General features: G+C 40.0%; 2 protein-coding genes across 2 annotated transcripts in view; both read right to left on the minus strand.

The window, feature by feature from the left end:
- UBE2U (ubiquitin conjugating enzyme E2 U) overlaps positions 1 to 3,483 on the minus strand; it is a 53,068-nt gene extending 49,585 nt beyond the window's left edge. Inside the window, 2 exon segments of the mRNA XM_045546426.1 lie at positions 1,020 to 1,101; positions 2,990 to 3,483. Of these exon segments, the coding sequence (XP_045402382.1) occupies positions 1,020 to 1,101; positions 2,990 to 3,055 (148 nt within the window). The 5' untranslated portion in view covers positions 3,056 to 3,483.
- A 6,732-nt stretch (positions 3,484 to 10,215) lies between these two features.
- ROR1 (receptor tyrosine kinase like orphan receptor 1) overlaps positions 10,216 to 21,319 on the minus strand; it is a 361,547-nt gene continuing 350,443 nt past the window's right edge. Inside the window, exon 9 of the mRNA XM_045547843.1 lies at positions 10,216 to 13,710. Within this exon, the coding sequence (XP_045403799.1) occupies positions 12,283 to 13,710 (1,428 nt within the window). The 3' untranslated portion in view covers positions 10,216 to 12,282. The remainder of the gene's footprint in view (positions 13,711 to 21,319) is intronic.

Genomic DNA, 21,319 nt, shown 5'->3' on the forward strand with positions numbered 1-21,319 from the left:
GAAATAAACATTTTTACTAAAGTGTCATGTTGTGCTGATTAATCTGATTAACACAGATTATCCTAATTAGCCTCCCTATGGTTTTATTTTTAAGTAAATTGTTTCATAGAATGCAAAGACTCTCTGGATAGTGTAACAGTCTCTCTCCACAATCTCATGGTTCTCAGCCTCTTTCCCACCAATCTTTCCACCCACTACCTCCAACCCCCTAATATCTGCCCGCCAATTGTGTATCTCATATTAATGGAACACAGTGTTTCCAGAACCCGCTGATTCTTTTCTCATCTACAAGGCTTTGCTGTGCTGTTTATCTTGCCTGAATTTCCTTCTCCTTCTGAACCTGGCAAACTCTTACACATTCTTCAGGACTCATCTTAAATGTCATCACCTTGGGAAGATACTCCTGACTCCCTCAGGCATAACTAATCACTCCCTCTTCACCATCTTGTTCAAAATCCATAATAGCACATATATTTTTTTGTAATTATCAGCTTATCTGTTTGCCTCCTCTACCTCACTCAAGGAATCTGTCTTGTTAACCCATGATAGAAAGAAAACATAGTTATTAGAATTTATAGTTGCCCAGTCTTTTTGAAAACTTGATTTATGAAAATTTGAGGGAAAATCATGGAGGGAAAAATGAGAAGTAACTGTGGTATGATGAAGCCAATTGGAATTTTGATAGTTATTCTCTAATCTCATGGAAGACTGGCAGAAGATATTCTCTGTTGATATGCTTTATTGTGTTTGCTTTAAAATGTAATAACGTTAAGATTTGGCAAAAAGGAAAATACAAACCCCAAATTTCCATCTTTGTTGACAAATGGCAAAAAATGTAAGACATATAATGAAAAAATAACATGTGAATACTTTCAGAATTCTAGACAGCTGATATAATGCAAACTTATACATATAAAGAATTCCAGAAAATAATGCAACCTTATTATACATATAAAGAAGATAGGTGATTAATGCTATAAAGACTTTAAAAAATATATATTGGTTTTGAAAACACAAACCTTGCCAAATTGAATTTTGTAGACCTCTAATTTCAGCTTCCCATTTCATCATATCTTCATCTAAAGGCACAGCAGTAATACCCTTTAATTAAAAAACAAAATTAAAGCAGATAAAAAAGATTAAGTATTTATTGCAGTTTTAAAAAGTAGATACCAGGCAGCACTGAATTCTAAAAACTCTCAATTTTCTTTTTTTGATAAGTTTATTTATTTGCTGATCTGGGGAGGTGTCTTATTACACAGAAGTTAAGGTAGATTCCAGAAAACACATGCAATAGTAAATAAACATAAATCTTAAGTGTGGAAATCACAAGTAGGACTAGAAGGTTAAGATTAGGGTGGGTGGCCGGGGCGTGGTGGCTCACGTCTGTAATCCTAGCCCTCTGGGAGGCCGAGGCGGGCGGATCGCTCGAGGTCAGGAGTTCGAGACCAGCCTGAGCGAGACCCCCCCCCCCCCCCCCCCCGTCTCTACTAAAAATAGAAAGAAATGATCTGGCCAACTAAAAATATATATAGAAAAAATTAGCCGGGCATAGTGGCGCATGCCTGTAGTCCCAGCTACTCGGGAGGCTGAGGCAGTAGGATTGCTTAAGCCCAGGAGTTTGAGGTTGCTGTGAGCTAGGCTGACGCCACGACACTCACTCTAGCCTGGGCAACAAAGTGAGACTCTGTCTCAAAAAAAAAAAAAAAAAAAAAAAGATTAGGGTGGATGACGTGACTTATGTACTGTTCATGTAAGTCAAAGTCAATTTAAGATTCACATTAAAAAAGAAGGAAATAGTTGGAAAGCATATGTTCTTCAAAGCTTTTTAAATTTGTATAAATGCTATATGGAAGGCATTAAGTAGGAAAATTTTCATTAAGAAAAAAAATCCAAAATTATACTTGTATATAAAAATAAATTTTTCCTACACTTGAGGTATTGTTCCAGTGGAGGGATAAGAATGTATTTCATAGAAAACGTTACCCATTGTACTGAGTACACTTAAATACACTCAATAAATATTTCTAAGCAACCACATAGTTATTAAGTATGTTAGGTGCTTTGTTTTATGAACAGTATATCTCTATTATCTACATTATCTATATTTACAGATCCCTTTATTGGATTCTCTTTGACCAGAGAACTATAAAGTTCAGGCTAAGCAAAAACATTAAATGTTAGATCCATGCCTCTGGGATGTTTGTTGTTGGACTCAACAATTGTTCCTAACATCTCCAGTGAAGGCAATATGTTTAGAGCAAAGGTAAAAAACGAACAATGCCACTGAACTAGCCTTGAAGCAACTGTGGGAAGCACTCCATACCCTCCTTCTATGGATAGGTTTCTATTCTTTCATTTAAGCACAACTTCTTTCCTCCCTCTTCCATTTTTCATTCTCCATAAATAAGCCCGTGGCACCCATGGATATTGGGAACTTCGTTGGTGGCATTTGGGGCAAAGGGTATTGCCTTCATCTGTATTAGAATTATAAGGGGAGGGCATTTATGTGTTATGCTGGTATATGTGCATTAGACAATAAGTAAGTGGAACACAAGAATTAGGAGCAAGGGTTTTGATGTTAGAAAACCCTGTTATATAAAATCCTGGGGCTAAATCTTTACTGAATCTTTCAGGAGGCTTAGGTTTCTGGTAGCTAAAATGAAACACTACTTATTTTACAGTACTATAATTAATGAGCGTAATCTTGTGCCTTCTATTCACTTCCTACCTGATAACCCTGGTATTCAGGGCTTAAATTCACACAAGTTAGTGCAGCGTGCTCAATATTGTTAACCATTATTATTTTGAAGTAATAATAATTTTTATTATTATGAAATGCATTACTGTAGCGAAATAGATTCATTAAATGACAATACTGTAGTGGCAAATTAGGTTAAACTAAATGACGACTTACACAACAAATACGGGTTAAACTGCTTCTTAAAAATTATACACAAATACATCCCTCCCCGTGCCCAGTACTCACCTCAAAATTGTTCACCTTGAACTCATCGAAGTCTCTTTCCAGCAAGAGGCAAGCTCTGCAGTGCATGTTAACGCAGTTAAGGCAGCAGAGGGTCTAGCACTTGTCCCCAAACTCCTTAGGGTTACTCTGAGGAAGGGTCTGAGGTTATGGGTCACTCTCCCACACTTAGTAAACTGATAGAAGTTACTTGCTTTCTAGAAGCTCAGAACGTCCCTAAGATAAGTAGCTTCTAAATTCAGAACACAACAGTGATTTTCTTTTCTACTCAGACTGCTCTAACCGGGAACTTCCAGATGGAAAACTTGGGCACCTTCTCGTCTGCGGAGTGTCACTGCAGTGCCAGTCCACAGCCAGTCTCAAGACAAACTTGGATAAGCAACTGGGACAAGCTCGTGTTGTCGGCGCGTGAAGTGGGAGCGGCAGGTGTAAGCGTAAGTAGGTTCTAGCAAGTTGTCTCCGCTTCACAGGTGTAAGGCGGTATCGGCTTAGCTGGAGGAAGCCAAGCAATCGGTTGCCAAGCAACAGGCCCCGGGGAAAGTACAAAGCAGGGGGAGGGACGGTCGCCTCTCATCCAATCAGCGAGCAGTCCTCTGGATACCGCCGCAACCAATCCTCCAACAGTTTCACTTTGAAAGGCCAATGAGATCCGCGGTCAAAGCGACATCACCCCCGCTCAGTCCACCAACGTGGACTCAGCACAACTAGGGTAGGGGCTGAGGTTCCAGGACCCAGCTTGTAAGCCACTGAAGCCGTCACACGAAGTCCCTCTTTGAAATAATCCTTCCTTTTTCTTTGGATAAGTGACCCTTAGGTACAGGTCTGCACTTACTCATAACATCTTAACTTACACGGCGGGTTACCATTCATAGTACGTGAGCATAAATTTTTATTATGTCATGGAATCCTACAATGACCCCGGGAGAGTGCTTCAGGAAGAGGGAACTCCTTACAATTTCTCAGATTCCCGTCTCTTTCCTCACAGTTGTGCACTTGCTGTTCCTTTTACCTAAGCATATGCCACACTCGTTCCACCCCTTCTGCACCCATTTTTCCATCGCTCATCTCTCAGATTTAACAACTTCTTAAGGGATCCTCTCAGACAAAATTAGGCTCCCCTCTTTTGTGACCCCACGGGACCCTATAGTTGCCTCCTTGTTAGCATTTGTCACACTGTACCACAATTGCCTGTTGTCTTCTACACCAGACTGTGAACTACTTAAAGGTGCTGTTCAAATTACCAGCACCAACTACAGAGCCTGGCATCTTTGCTTACTACTGACTTACTAATTTTATGGAAATGGGATGTCAGTTCAATTAGTTCATTCATTTCACAAATACTTATTAAGCACCTGTCTTACATGCGGTGAAAAGATTCAAATGAAGTCACTGTCTTTATGGCTCCAATATACAGTTTATAAGTACGCAAAAACGAAACAAGTATGCAAAACAAAAATCACAATTGCAGATCGTGATAAGTGCTATATGGACAATGAAATGTGATAGAAAGTGGGGTGGATAGTTAAGGGTTAGAAATGGTGGTCAGGAGTGGAGGTTCGAACTCATGCGTGAACGATGACATAGAGCCGGCTATATGAAATATTGAGGGAAGATACAATGTCTGCCAAGGACCCAGTTCCTGCCTGGTGTAATAGCCAGCACCTTCACTTTCCATACGCTGAGCTCATTGTTCTAAGTGCTTTATGAGAATGAATTTCATCCTTACAAACAACTCTAATTTAAAGATCAGGGAAACTGAGGCACAGAGACACTAGGGAATTTTCCCAAGGTTACACAGCTGGAATGCAACAGAGCCAGGGTGCAAACCCAGGATATCTGGCTCCAGAGTCTATGCTTTTAACCACTATGCTAACCTGCCTCTCAAATGTCTCATGTTCTACCAAGCGAGCTCCCCGGCCTTTTTAAATAAATTATTGCTACTCTCAATAGTTGATGGGAATATCTTTGTCCATCTGTTATTTTTGTTTCTGTTAGTTGCTTTGGCTGCATTTCTACCTGTTAGCTTTCTGAGTCTCCTGCCATTAAAATGTAAATCCAAGAAAGCCAGACCACTGCTCTATGGAATATGTGCCCATATACGTATCAGTTAACCAAGTGTGTATCCTATCTTATCTTTTAGATTATCTGTTCACTAATAACTGAGCCCGATTTCTGCAACTTATGAATATATTTGCAGTACTCCATATATAGCTCAAAAAATGCCAGCTATTATTATTTATAAAAAAATTATTTTTATGTTGATCTTTAGTACTTCTGTACCTTCGAGTGAAGAGTAGATTTAATTAAGTCTACTATATGCTTTTTTGGGCTTTCTCTCCCAGTTCTTCCCCCTAAAAATGGGACTAGGCATTTGAAAAGAGAAATCTTGCATGTACTTATCTGGTAGACAGAGATCTAAGAGGAACCCCAGGATCCCTACTCCCTGAACAGTCCTCAGGACTGTGGATATGATGGATTTTACTGCTGTGATTAAGTTACATGGCACATCTGACTTTAAGAAAAGGACACTATCCTCGGTGAGCCTGATCTAATCAGTTGAGCCCTTAAGTGGGACTGGGCCCTTCCTGAAGTCAGCGAGTCAAGGAATGAGAGGGATTCCACGTGAAGGACATCCTCTGTTGCTAGCTTTGAAAATCTGAGAGTCCAGGAAAGGTGGCAAGGGATGCGAGCAGCCTCTAGGAGCTGAGAGTGAACACTGGCTGACAGCCAGCAAGAGAATCAGGGTCTTAATCCTACCATCACAAGGAACGGAATTCTCCACAACCATATGAGCTCAGAAGAGGACCTGAATTCCAGATCAGAACAGAACCTGGCCAACAACACCTTGTGAGATCCTGAGCAGAGAATCCAGTCAAGCCGTGTCCTAATTAGACTGATGAACTGTGGGTTAATAAGTAGGTATTGCTTTAAGATACTAAGTTTGTGGTATTCTGTTAAGAGGCAACAGATAACTAATATGCTTCTTATCCAGAATGCATAGCTATTGACCGAGACAAGTTATGTTGCAAATGGTTGGTCACTTACTGAACTGGATTTTACTTGATTTAGTCTGAAAAGAACTTGATGCCAGTTAATAGATAGTAACATATGACTTTAGACAGGATAAGGGGATAACTGTAGGTATGGAATCCTGAAAAATGAAGACCAAACAAAGGCTCAAGTACACATTTTCAGCATCTTAGGGGAACAAGGCAACTGATAGTGTAATTATTTAACATTTGCCATGTTACTAAGGCTGTCTCCAGCTTTAACAACCAGGCATCCTCTCCCCATCTTTTTAAAAATAATTCTTTCCCTCAGGACTCAAACAGATGTTTTCATTTTCCTTAAACTAAAAGACTGTTTTCCTCATTCACTAGTAATATGTAGCAGTACAAAGTGTTAACCTCATTTGGATTTGAACCCCCATCCTCAAGAGCAAAAGAAGGCTGAGGATCACCAAATGTCAGCTCAGCTGTGAGAAGTGCTTTAAATCATATTTTGACGTATGTTACGCTGTTAACTAGAAAATGAAGTGCAGCACACATGCTTCTAGTAACTCTGGTTTCAAATCATCTGATCTCTTCTTTGTCTTGAAGACCTTTTGATGTGAGTTCCCAATATTGAGTTTCTCTGCTTTTAATAATCTTATATTCCTTCCTCAATATAAATGTCATGAAAAGCCCTGGATGCTAATCTTCAAGGATCAAACAGGAAGAAAGAGGTGGGAAGCATAGCTCAGTGACTTGAATTCCTGAAATTTCTCGTTTAAAATTTTTATTTTAGCTTATAAATGCCTTGGCTCAAGAAATGCTTGGTTCTTCTTTTTAAAGTCAAAGTTGTACATGCCCCCAAATTTCAAGTGTGTTAATTACAAAATAATGAGGTCTCTTTCTGTAAGGCACCTGAGATGCAGGGTACTTTGGGAGGCTAAGGTGGGAGGATCTCTTGAGCCCAGGGATTGGAGGCTGCAGTGAACTATGATGACACCACTGCACTCTAGCCGGGCAACAGAACAAGACCCTATCTCAAAAAAAAAATTGTTTAAAACACATTGAATAATAGCAATGTTATCACTTTTTGAGCGCTTACTATGTGCCAGGTACTTCTCCTATATTTATATATATTCTCATTAAATGCTCATACTAATTCTGAGATATAACAGAAAAATTATAAAATTGTGTAGACTACATTTTTTGAGAACTTTTTGTTCGGAGGTCTTCTCTGCAGCTTACGCGAACTAGCTCACTTAAGTCTCATGACAGTTCTGTGAAATAGTTACTTGTTCAGGTGAAGAAACAGCAGGTTAGGAACTTACCTAGGTTCACATGGTTACCAGGGGATGAGGGGGAGATGTAAGCCCTGACAATCTGAAATCAGAACCCTTACTTTTACCATAGCAGGTATAGCTTCTCAGAAGGTACCTTTGTTGTTAAGCGACTCATGACTGTATTTGCTAACATAGTCACTTCGGTAAGAGTACGTATACCTTGCCAGGCCTGGCCAGCAAATGTTATGGTACTCATTTGTGAATAAGCAATTCATAGGTACTTAAGATTCAACTAGTTATAAATATGTCAGCAAACCTTCTGTGTCTCTATATTTTTAAGCCTTCCCAGACTAATTTCCCAGAAGATTACTTGACCTTGAATGCTTTGATGGTTTGTAAGGCTCTCCCTTCCCTAAGTTAACAGTGCCCTAATAGTCTTGGCATTAAACTTTGGGTGCAGTCATATTTTGGTTGCAAAGAAAACCCTTTCTTGTGTGTGCTCTCTTGCTCCTTTTTCTCCTCTAATCTAGTGCTTCCTCTTTAGCATTTGAGCTATTGGCTGAAGAAAATGCTCTCTCAATTAAGAAGAGTATGAACTTCACCTCTAGTACCTCCCTTGGATCCCTCATGCTGTCCTCCCTCAGAGCTTTCAGCCCTCTAGACTTAAGGCAGTGGGAGCGAAGCCCCAGCAGAGTAGCACTCACAGCCATCGAAGGACTGATGGACCACAGCTGGCAAAGGGAGATGGCAGAACAAGCGACAGGTGACTGCATCCAGGCAGCTGGGTCAGGGTGTCACAGGAGGTGCAGGGGAGGGAGGGGAGCCTCTGCAGCAGCTTCCTGCTTGATGCTGACTCCTCAAAATGGCCAGTCTATCCTTGGCCTTAACTTTTAAGTTGCCACACAGAAGGAAGTTCTTCTAGTTTTGTTAATCATCAGTTCAAGAGTCAAAAAAGGTATACTAAGAGACCAACTTCTTTGAGCTTGTCCATATGAAGAAAAAAGCTTATGGCCACTACCCAAGAATGTAAGTCTTGGGTCGATTATATGGGAAATATATTCTTGAAAAAGGCTAGGTGCTGTCAGTTTTCTATCCAAGTGAACAACTACAAAAAATTAATGATAACAAATTAGCAGCCATTTTAGTGCTGAATTCTTAGTACTGAATTTTTAAGTAAAGCTTGATTTTATTTAAGGGGAATAAAGTAGCTAAAATGGTATTAAATGCTTATATTTATCACCAAAAATGTAATGATCACCGCCCCTTTTAAATTAGGTTGGTTCTGTGGTTCTCAATTCGTTAGAGTCTACCAGAATCACCTGGAGGGCTTGTTAAAACACAAAGTGCTGGGTCCCATCCCCAGAATTTCTGATTTAGTACTTCTAAGTGGGGCTCGATAATTTGCATTTCCAACAAGTTCCAGGGTGCTGCTGTTTCTTACTTTGGGAACCACTGAGAAGAGTATTCCTCTTTGAAGGTGTATAGATAATTGAGTTCCTCTTTATTATTTTGTGGCTTGTAGTAGGCATTATGGGAGGGTGATGCTGGGAGTCTGCAGATGTTGGTGATTAGGGAATTAAGGGAATCTCAGAGTTGAAGGGATTGGGGATGCAAGAGGGGCAAAAGTGTGGGAGACATAAGAAGGAAATGGGAGTGAAGGGCAGATTGAGGAATTCAAGTGAGAGGGAGAAACCCAACCTCACACGGATCTCACTGCCATGTGAAGGCGTTGCTTTATTGAGTTTGATCGTTGAGGTGTTGACAAGAGCTGTACCTAAAACAGATGGATAAGGCCCTGAAGGTTTTACTGTATTCCCTTCTGTATTAAATAGCAGAAATGGACAAGTTCTTTGAACTTTCATAATGATACTCATTTTCCTTGACAGTGTGTATTAATCGCCAGATGGGGAACTCTTTCTTTTGGGCAAATAAGGTCATAAAGATAAGCTGTGACAATTAAATGGCCACGTTTCCTTTATTTTATCAATATGGTTGGAATCTAAGTTGGACGTGATAAGATGTGTACCACCTTTCTTCTTTAGAGTCCAAAGACATGATTTTTGATGTCGACGTTCATATGGAAACATCAAGGCAGAAAAGGATGCAACTCTTTTCTTAAAACCAATTTTTTACATTCCCATTGGTTGTAAAGTAATTATTCAACATATTATTTTGATTTTAAAATTTCAAGGCTTGCCATATATAGGTGGATAGTATTTGGTTATGAAATCATTGGGATTTCCCCCTCTACCTATGGTCTCTAGGAAAAGAATTCCCAAGTCCATTTTGAAAGCCTACTTAAAAAATATCATTTCATTGAAATAACAAGAAATAGGAACTGTGATTCCTCTTTCTATGAAATGTAAATAATTAGGAGAAATAATATTAAAATTTCCAAATACCTCTATGATAGCAATGTTCAGGAAATAATATTTTATAGTAAACATTTTTAATAAACAGCAGCATAAAATAATCAGTGTTTAATATCATCTCTGGTGTGTGAAATACAAATGCATATATCCTCAATATAAAATAGCCTTTTTTTGTCATTACAATTCAATGCTTGTCTATTTGAAATGCCCATAATAACAAATCAAACATTAAGTAATACAATGATTAAATGCATGCAGTGAAAATAGGGAAAGATATGGTAGGGTGAGATATCTGAATATGGCCATCATATATTTGAAGAAAGTTTATATCAAGCTAAAAACAAACAAAGGAAACAAGAAAACAGACCAGATATAAAAATGCAGAGATATATTTTCACTTCTGTGATACAAACCATAAACATAGTTTTGTGCAAAAAAAAGAATCTGAAAATAAAGTCATCTTACAAAACATTGTCAACAAAGCAAAAGATATTTTTCAGTTTGTGAAAAAATACTACTTTAATACAAAAGGAACTGTGTTATATAGTATCACAGTGCTATTATAAAATACATTATTACAAGTGGTTTTGAAATTTCGCTTGTTCACCTTAATGATTTCAGTTATTATAAAATGTTTAAAATAAATGTTATAGTTCTTTATAAAAAACTAACTTGAATTCATTTTTTATCCGTAATAATGTTTTTCCAGAGTAGGTATTTTACTGGCTCATGGAATGCTAATTTCCCTTTAAGGGACTCCTAGAAAAACTCAGATTCACTGAAATTGTGTTTACTTAAAATAATAAATATTCTTGGAAAACAATTGATTGTCATATGATATACAAAATTGTGGTTTGAAGCTTCATCATTAAACAGTTGCATAGCAACAAAAGGATACAAATATTCTCCTCTACCTAAAGCTAAAAAATGTAATTTCTGAATCAGCTTATTTATGCCACAAAAATGTCTTAATTTATTGCCCAGAAATCTGGATATAGCCAATTCCTTGAGTTCACAGTACCTATACGTTCATGTTTGTGGTTTGAAGACTCAGGTTTGGGAAAATTGCAACACACTTTGGTAAACATATTTTCTTGATTTCTCATGCTAATTGTATTTTAAAAAACAAAAATCAATGTGTTTCTAATTTTCATACATTCTCCTCATTAAATATCATTTCCAGGAATTACTTTAGATCCTGTAAGTCTCTTTATAATTCTTTTATACCTTTAAAATGAAAATGAGACTTTGAGACATTGTTCTTAGAATAAAGTTTTTTTTAACAAGAGAAAAATCAAATACAAAATTCCTTTCTATATAGAACTTGAAACCCATAAGAATTCTAAATTTGGCAAAACATGGTTGGCAGGTAAATGCCATGAGATGCACATTTGATACCTCCCTCTAACTAAGGCAAAAATGATCGTGTTGCTTGTATTTACCAGCTTAGAAAATTCAGTTCTTGCTAGTCTTTGAAATGAGAACTCAGTATTTGCTTTTTAGAAATATGTAATATTTTACAAAATAGAATTCATTGTCTTTGGATTCCAACTAACTCTATGAATAAATTGTTATAACTCTTGGGGCTAGAATCAAATCTGTGAACATTTCTAGCATGGAAAAAAAAGTGAGAGAAACTTTTAATTTACTAAATATTGGTATCATCATGGGATTTCCTACTTCCCTAGAGTCCATTGATGGTAAGCACCCTGACACCTTGGACAACCTGTCAACAAGGGGTTGCAAGGCATGGGTGTGCTCAACTAAGCCACACATTTATTTTTCAATGTTACTGATCCAGGGAAGCTCCTGTGGAGGCTGTCACCATGGGAACCCTTTTTCCTCTCCCTTGGATGCTGATCTAGGCTGAGGGACTCCTGTGCTTCCCTTGGCACCTCATGCCTAATGTGGCAAAGTTAACTATCGACCAACAATCATTTCCAGCATTCACATCTCAGCTTCTTATGGTCCAATGCCCTGTGTTATTTCAAGGGCTGTGTAAACACACAGTGAAAAAGGAAATGTGGAAAAGGCCTTCATGATCAGAAGAGGAGGTTCACAAAGAGGCATACTCTGCACCTTCTCAAAGAAGCCCCACTACGGAGAAGGCTTCAGGGTTGATCTACTTTGTCTTATGGCTCATTTCCATCCGGAATTTCAAATTTGGCCTGAAGTTTCCTCATTGATTCTGAACATCACTGCCATACAAACATGCACAGAGTCTAAACTGAATCAATATAATTCCTGAACATCTGTCCTGAAAAAAAGACAGCAGGTAGACAAATGCTACGGTATATATACATTTTGGGGAGAGACCAGTCACAAAGCACCATTTGACTTTCCTTTTTGGTTTGGTATCTAATCACAAGGTTCTTTTCCTCTTCACTGGTTTGCAGTTTTCAGTCCTTGAAACCATTATGTTCCAATCCCAGCGTCATGTCTTGTACCCTGATGGAGTGTAAATCCCACATTGTTTTTGTTTCTTTTCTGGCTAGTGTCTGTCCTGCTTGGTAAGACAGAGTTAAACTTCACAGAAGATACGTGTTGCCATGTCTGCTAAATGAGAACCTTACTTTAATAAAAACATTTGAATATAAATCTTTTCTACGGCATTCTAGATTGTCCTGTATACCACATATATAAAGTTGTGCATTTTACAATTCTGCAGAAATCATAGATTCGGTGTGTCCATGAATATTGGAGTCTCCTAGCAAAGATGGCTGCTTTGAGTCTATTTTGTAGGGTTTTTGAGATTTGTTGCCAAAAACGGTGATACCCATTCCACTAGGATGATTTGGAATCGACATATGTGGTAGTAAAGGAATATTTGCTTCCTGATTGGATCCTGATGAGGGCAAGCTGGTCACATGACCAGTGCTAGTAGACCCACTGGCGCTGCTTGGGGACCGACTCTTGGGAGGTGGGCAGTGCTGAATCACTCTGGGAGGGCCTGTCGGCTGGTAGTGGGCAGCTGGAAATGCTGCATATCCAGGAGGTATTGGGTATCCATTGATGGGAATGAACCGCTGGTTCTGAGGTATTGGTGGGCCAATGAAACCAGCAATCTGGCCCTGCGGTGTAATGCCCTGGCTTGGGAACATAAAATTGGGATATCTGGGGTTACTGAGATTACTCACTGGGCTGGCACTGAGGGAGGTTGTCTGCGTGGTAGCATTTCCCCCGGAAGGAGTAGTAGAGCTGGTGTGACTTGAGAGTCCCTCCCAGGACCGAAGCCGGACGTGAATATCTTTAAATCTTGGTCTTCTGGAAGGAATCTCACTCCAGCACTCTGTCATGAGGCTGTACATTCTGGGCGGGCAGTCTTCAGAGCATGGCAAGAGCTGTCGCTTTCTCACCATCTCGATCACTTCCTGGTTACTAAATCCATAATACGGCTGGAGTCCAAAACTGAAAATCTCCCACAAGACAACCCCAAAGGACCAGATATCTGAATCAGAAGAGAATTTGCCATACATGATGGCTTCGGGGGGCATCCAGCGAATGGGCAGCAAAGACTTACTCTGTACCCTGTAGTAATCAGCGGAGTAAATTTCTCTGGAAAGCCCAAGGTCTGAAATCTTTACATGAAGTTGCTCTCCGATTAAAATATTGCGTGCTGCAAGGTCCTTGTGGACAAAGAAGTGACTGGACAGGTATTCCATGCCAGCTGCGATCTGAATTGCAATGTGCAGAAAATCTCCATGATCCAGGCTGGACTTCACAGTCCCATCTTCATCGCTGCTGCAGCCAACATCGGAATGTGGGGATCGCATGATGAGGAACTCATGGAGGTCCCCCTGATTCGTATACTCAAACAGCATGCACACAGGTTGTTCCTGAGTGACAGCACCTAGGAGGCAGACAATATTGGGGTGGTGTAGTTCGGCCATCAGGGAGGCTTCTTGCTGAAATTCTGTCCATTGCTGTGGGTTGTTACAGTCTTTCAAGGTCTTGATGGCGACCAGCTGAGCGTGGTCCATGCCTGGGAGATAGAGATGGCCTTTATAGATTTTTCCAAAGGCACATTCACCCAGTTCTTCCATAAAACGTACAGCAGAAAGAGGCAGCTCTTTAGCCTTGCTCTGTATGAAAGAAAGGAAAAGTGTGGCTTAAAATATTTCTTCAGGCAAGACATCTTGGAGTCTGAAAGGAAGGGTGGGGCATATAGAAAAAGGTTCTATAAATAGATTAAATACAATATTGTAGGTTTATATGTCTTTAAAATTGTTGGCTGCAGCTTATTATTATTTTTTTTTTTTCGTGACAGAGTCTCACTCAATCACCCCGGGTAGAGTGCAGTGGTGTCATCATAGCTCACTGCAACCTCAAACTCCTGGGCTCAAGCCATCCTCCTGCCTCAGTTCCCGAGCCACAATGCCCAGCTAATTCTTCTATTTTTAGTAGAGGTGAGGTCTTGCTCAGGTTGGTCTAGAACTCCTGACATCAAAGGATCCTCCTGCCTCAGCCTCCCAGAGTGCTAGGATTAAAGGCGTGAGCCACCATGCCGGCCCAGTTGGCTGAAATTTAGAGGAGGTGTCTTAGGCAACTTTCTATCCCACCCCTATCCTTCACTCCCAACCCCAGCCCAGAAATGGTTTCCTGCTGTTGTCTAGCGTCTTGTTACTCAAAGTATGATCTGAGGACCAGCAACATCAGCATCACTCAAAACTTACCATAAACACAGACTTTCCAGCCCACCTCAGACCTACTGAGTCAGTGTGTGCATTTGACGAGACCCCAGTGGTTTCTGTGAATGTTAGGGTGTGAGAAGCTCTACTGCAGAGGGCATAGCCTGGATTCTTACCCTGACACTTTGTGTATTTGTGGTCTGGTCCTAAGCCACCTTCCTGACATGATCCCTGGCTACTCCTCTATGTCAGTGGTCCCCAAATTTTTGGCACCAGGGACTGGTTTCATGGAAGACAATTTTTCCACTAACAGGTGAGGGGGGCGGGGGGTGAGGCCTAGCTCAAGCAGTGATGCAAACGATGGGGAGTGGCTGTAAATACAGATGAAGCTTCACTCGCTCACCTGCTGTGCAGCCCCCAGTTCCTAATTTTCATGGAAGACAATTTTTCCACAAACAGGGTGCTTGTGGGGTGCATGGGAGCTCTGCAGCCAGGTCCCCAGCAGGCCACAGACTGGTTCTGGTCCACAGCAGGGGTTGGGGACTGCCGCCTATGTGATAGCATCATTTTAGCTAAATAGGTCTCCTCAATACTGATCCCCAAACCATGCACATTCTTGCCCAATATTTTTGTTCCTCCAATGCTCTACCATTCTTAGGATATTTATTGTGCTAAAAGTCAGAGAAACAAAAGTGAAAGATTGTTCTTCTGAGGTGCTCACAGTAGAGGTGGGAAGGTTTGGGATGTGTTACTCTCTATTTATCAAATCCTTTCTTGCCTAAAAAGCCTATTTTAGGCTCTGCCTCCCCTGAAAGTTTCCCTGACTACTTTGGTCATTGCTCCACTGGGGTCCTTTGGCTTTACTGTAAAGGCCACCACATACAAGAGGCAGCATGGTGGTTTATTACACATATGACCCCATAGCTGAACAATCTGAGTTGGAACCCTGCGTTCTGCACTATATGGCTTCATACCAGCTATATGACCCTGGATACAATATACAACCTTGGGCCTCAATTCCCTCATCTATAAAATGGAATGATCATAACTGTACTTATAGGGTCATTGTAAAGTTTTAATGACAACACTTGTAAAATCCTCAGAACTGTGTCTGGCACACAGTAAGTGCATTTAACTTTTAGCTATAACTACCTTTATATTGCTGTTCTTTTATATATTTTGTCCTCTCAATCAGATTTCAGTTTCTTGAAGGGAAGCATTGCCCTTTATACCAATTTGTAACCATGGAGCTTCTCAAGTAGGTTGTTTATAGATTGACCTTAAAATAGACAGAAGAAGGCATCTAGCTCATAATGAAAATAAGTATTGAATTATGATATTTGATCTTGGCAGTAAATGTCTATAATATCATGTGTTTTTACTGTTTTAAAATTCACCTCAAATCTAGCCTGATGTTTAGTCTAATTTGTTAGAAAAAAGGTTATAAAAGCAATGCTGTTGTCCATAAAATTCTGATTTTTAAAATAACCCCTGCACTTTAAATCTTTATTTTTTAAAAAAGAATACTTCTCTGAGTATCCCAGTTGAAACTGACAATGTTGCAGATACATAGGAAATTCAGAGCTCTCTGTACATGTTTAAATTGCAATACAGAACACTCTGTAAACTTTTATAACAGCAGTTTAGAAAATTGAGTAGAAAATTTCTCATCTAAACTCTATTAATTTAGAATTCATTATGATAAGATTTGTTCTAGGCTGATATTTTCCAGGGCAAAATGCTCACTAACACAATTATATGTGTAAATAAACTTGCAGCAAAACACCCACTTAAAATGACAAGATGGAATCAAGGATTTTGGAACATTAATTCTTCTATGCAAATAACATTTCTCATTATAAATTGGTCTCATTTATTCATCAAAGCAGATTTTATGGGGTTTATATGTAGAAATGCATTATAGGAAATTTACTTGTGCTGAAAGTAATGGTAATGTGTTGCTTTAAACTTTCAGTAAATTAAAAGCTTATTGATCTAGTCCTATTCATTATAGTATTGTTTATAATAGCAAAATATTAGAAATGACCTACATGTCCCCACAAAGGGAGCTGTTTAAATAAATTACATGGAGTTAGTAAACGGAATATTCTATATTTGTAAAAAAAAAAAAAAAAAAAGAATGAGGATGCTTTCTATGTACTGATATGGAAAGGTCTCCAAAAATCCTGTTGCTCAGCTAAAAAAGCAAAAAAACAATTAATGCTGTATGTGGTTTTTGTGAAAGAGATGAGGAGAAAAATAATGGATATATTCATATTTCTTTGCATAAGCACAAAGAAACTGTGAAAGGATACAAGGGTACTTGGGAAACAGGTGGAACTAGAAGGAAGGGGCAGAGGTGAGGGATTTTTCACTTCATGCACCTTTATGCTTTTAAATTTTTGAACCAGGTGAATATATTACCAGTTCAAAAAAATTAAATAATTAAATTAAAAAACAGGCCAGGCGCAGTGGCTCATGCCTGTAATCCTAGCTCTCTGGAAGGCCGAGGCGGGTGGATTGCTTGAGGTCAGGAGTTCGAGACCAGCCTGAGCAAGAGCGAGACCCCGTCTCTACTAAAAAAAAAAAAAAAAAAAAAAAATAGAAAGAAATTATCTGGCCAACTAAAATATATATATAGAAAAAATTAGCCTGGCATGGTGGCGCATGCCTGTAGTCTCAGCTACTGAGGAGGCTAAGGCAGTAGGATCGCTTAAGCTCAGGAGTGTGAGGTTGCTGTGAGCTAGGCTGAGGCCATGGCACTCTAGCCCGGGCAACACAGCGAGACTCTGTCTCAAAAAAAAAAACAAAAAACAAAACAAAACAAAACAAAACCATAAGGCCAATCTTCCCATCGGACTGAATCAGGAAATTTCTTCTGCAATTACAGGTCCATCCACCATTTTTCCTTTTGCTTATAGGGTCTGGATTCTGTGGGAGAGCAAGGTGTGCATGATGAGAAAGGTAACCAACCTGTTGAACTCACCCTACTTTTTTTTCTTGCAGCACTTGGATGATTTTACTTTGGTTGGCAAGAGTAACCCAAGGTGAATTTTTCCTGCATGAGGTTAAGATTGGGGATTACCATCAGAACTTTTCCAAATGATGTAAATGAATCCAATTTTTTTGTGACAGTCCCTAGAACAGCATAGTAGGTATAATTTTTTGACCTAAACAGGATCCCCAGACTGATTTAATGAGGAGCTAGAAACCCAACACTCCCTCATTCTCCACTGCTTGAAACGAACCCATAGGCGGTGTGACGTAATTCAAACCAAGTGAGCTTTGGATGTGTACAAATCTGGGTTTGCCTCTTGGATCTGCTGTGTACTATTAATGTTAATACTTATATAGCACTTACTATGTGCCAGACACTGTTCTAAGCACTTATCAAATATTAACTCATTTAGCACAGCAACCTTGTGGGGTAGGTCCTATATATCAGCTGCTGATCCTGAGTGAGTTTCCTTTTCTGAACCTCTTTTTCTATATCTATGAAATAATGTAATATCTAGCTTGGACGGTTGCAGTAGGGATTAAATACAATGATGTATGAAAGTAATTTCCACCTAATAAGTGCTCTTTAAATCATTCTTATTATCCTTATTAGGGAAGTTGCCCAGGAAGTGGAGTAAATGCAAATGATTTAGCTCCATTTACAGCTTTAAGTAGTTCTTTCTAGAGGTCTTCTATAACTCCCTCTACGTTTTTTAAAAAATGTGTTGAAATGTCCTCCTGTTAATCTTTCTATGTTCTCCTGTAGTTGTTAGTTTTTTAAAAAAATTCTTAAAACAATGACAGAGAATTTGTTTTGGAGCCTGAGGGTGGGTGAGACGTTGGGTGACCTGTGCCCTGCTCTTCTAACATGAGGATGGAGGTGGAGGCAGCAAGAGTCCATATGGAAGAGTAGATGGTGGCAGGTGGAAAAAGGAAGTGAACCAGCCAAACTTCTGGAGATGGGAAGAGAGGAGGGGGTGGACAGGACCTTGGCACTGGCCTGACGCACAGCCCTGAGGCTTCGCTGCTAGGAGGGCTGCATTCTCCTCCACTGAGGTAAGCAAATTAGTTCTCTTGTATACGCCTTTGGAAGAACACTTATGCTTGCCATTTTACAGTTGGAGAAAGAGGCTTAAAGAAAGGATCAAGATTTTCAAGAAAGCCAAAAGAGCTGCACTTGCATCTGCAAAGCCTTCTGCTTCGGGCCACCCCATTCTCTCTGAAAGCAGAGAAGCCTGCAGGCAGGCAGTCCCAGTTGGACGCAGAATGTCTCTGGAGGCTCAGCCTGGGCCCTGCCACCTTGCAGGGCTACGAGGTGGGCCTTTAGTGTGTGGTCACTCTGTCGAATTATAAGTGTTCTTTCTCCCTGTTCAGACACATGAAAGAGATTACATTTTGCCTCAAAGTGTTTCTTGTCATATCTCGCCAATGCCCAGCGGACCATCTACGTAGTCTCAAGTCTTCTCCAACCTATAGAAGAAATGAGTAGTTTCCCAGAGTCCCTCAGAAGCGAATTTGGGGGTTTGCTTTGGAAAGAGGCATGGAAAGCATCTAAAATGGCAGATTTCACCAAACCTTTCCTTCGAACACCTGTGCAGCAGCCGGTACAGACATGCCCTGAAACAAACTTGGTTTCAGGGGAACAATTTACACAGTGATTTGCATTTTTAAAATGCTCAAGTTACTTGGTACAAATGAGTCTTAACTACAGACTCATTTTCAAATTTTACATAAATCCTGAACTAGTTAAAAAATCATAAAAACCCTTAAAGAAGCAGTCAGTAGACGGTACGGTGACGGCAGGAAATTAGCTGTATTGTTGAGGAACAGATGGTTTATATTATACAAACCCTTTAGGCTAAACTTGTTTAGGTCTGGCGTATTGTAAATTATATTTTAGTAATGAAAGTGAAATGACCTCTGCTTGACCTCCGGTGGGGTCTGTCTGTTTGAACCAATGTAGTGGAAAACTATGAAAGAAAATGAAGTCATAAAGTTTTGGCAGTTCAATTTTGGCTCATTTCAAGTTAAGGGGTTATAAATCTGTTTAGTTTTTGTTTGACAAGTATTTGTCATACAGGGATGTACAAAATGTAAAGAAGTGTAAAATACACATGAGGCGCAGTGCCAAAGTAAACCAAGTACAAAGGGAAACTGGAATGAATAGGGTCCCTGGCTGCTATCTCTTTATCACTCCCTCCATTAGCTGAATCACAAGATGGCCTCCGTTTATTATATGCTGTAAGGCAATTAAGTACCTTAAAACTGAAACAGGCTTTCAGTTTAAATGTTAACATTTTTACTTCTCAAAGTAAACACACATCTGCCTCAGTGCGGTTTAAAAAATTATATAATTTTCGAAGGGGAGGGGAGTAAAGGTGGATGTTGAAGTTGATACATTGTTCAAAGATCTGATTGTACTTTTTCCCTGAGAAATTTTTGAAGAGCGACCGTATTAGAGTTTAAATGAGCTCTTCCCAGAAGGAAAATGAAGGAAGAAGCTTTCAGATGCGAGGCATTGAGTCGTAAGTCAGATGTGAGTATGGTGGGACCATCTACACTGCTGATGGAGCTGCTTTCACCTGACCAATGAGTACTAAGTGGGGATGTGGGGCCCTTTCAGCTCTCTTAACGTTAGATACGAAAGCCATGGACCAGGAATAGAGTTTTTTAAAAAGTGTAATTACATCATGGCTGTAGATGGATCAGGAGGGCAGACCCAGTGGCTTTATCACTTTCCATCTTAGGGAAGTGACACCTTAGGTGATAATACATTTGAAATGACTCCTGGTAAAGCAGCTAACTACTGGCCTGCTATTTCCTGGTCACTTTACATAAGTGATTATTTAGGAAGTGAGGGGAGGATTTTGTGGCACCCACTAACATTTGTGTGCAGAGTGAAGCCTGCTCTGTGCCTTGTTTGCCTCTAACCTGAATGGCATATGGTTGCTCTCCTTGGGGGCCCAAGTTGAAGAAGACTCACAGATAAAAAGCAGAGCTATGTTAGAGTGGAGAGGACTGAGCTCAGGATGTTTCTCTAGGATAGGAAGGGGGCTCTAACAGCAGGTGCTGAAAAAGGACCCAAGTTCACATTCATAAGTCAGCCCCAAACTTCCCCTGCAGTCCCTGTCACTCAGGCTGGTTCATTTCCCATATTCTAATGCCCCAGTTCTGACTGTTGCCCTTTAAAACATCACCTATGCTATTCTTTTGAAGCAGATTCTAGCTGGACACACATTTCTACAGGAGAAGAGCGGGTTCCATGGCATGGCATTTGTCCTCGCCCCATCAGATGAATGAGGAGACAGACCCTGGCCCTGTTGAAGCTAGAGGGGTAGTTTTGGTAATTGGAGGGCTTTGCCAGGTCCTTTTCCTCTTTGAAAGCACAGTTTTCTCTGCGATCTGTATTCCTTGTGGACTGGCTTGCTCTCTGAATCTCAGGTACTGATCAGCACAGTTGATGTTGGAGCAGGCATCAGAACCATGTGGAGGCCCCACCCCCACAGTTTCTGATTAGGTAGGTCTGAGATTCTCCATTTCTGATAGTTCTAAGTTGATGAGAATGTTTCTGGCCTGGAGGCCTCACTTTGAGAGCCACTGGATAAATGGATAGAGCTTTCTGGATCAGCCAATAATTTAATGATCTGGGTCCCTGCTCCCTGCATCGTCAATGATCACAGTGTCTCTGAAGAACCCATTTGAGCAATTCACACTTACACAAGTGAGAGAAAACAATACTCTGCTTGAAAAGATGCTTTTGGGAATGCCAGGTAGAGAAAAATGCAAGAATCATTGACCAGGACTTACTAGGTTTATATACTGCATGGCTACTGTTTTAGTGAGATTCAAGGTTTTGAAATACAAATCTCTCTATAGCTTGGGCTATGTCATCAGTTTTCCCTAGTTTCATGTAGAGCCAATCATTTAGGATATAGCTGATTGCATACTGATACTGCATACACTATTAATATACACTGAAGAGTATATAGGTAGACCAGTATATGACAAAATGTAAAAGAACCATGAAGGAGAAGACACAGCTCCTATCCTAGATGTTTGTGATCTG

This window comes from Lemur catta, chromosome 3 (assembly GCF_020740605.2).
Source record: "Lemur catta isolate mLemCat1 chromosome 3, mLemCat1.pri, whole genome shotgun sequence".
Lineage (NCBI taxonomy): Eukaryota > Metazoa > Chordata > Mammalia > Primates > Lemuridae > Lemur > Lemur catta.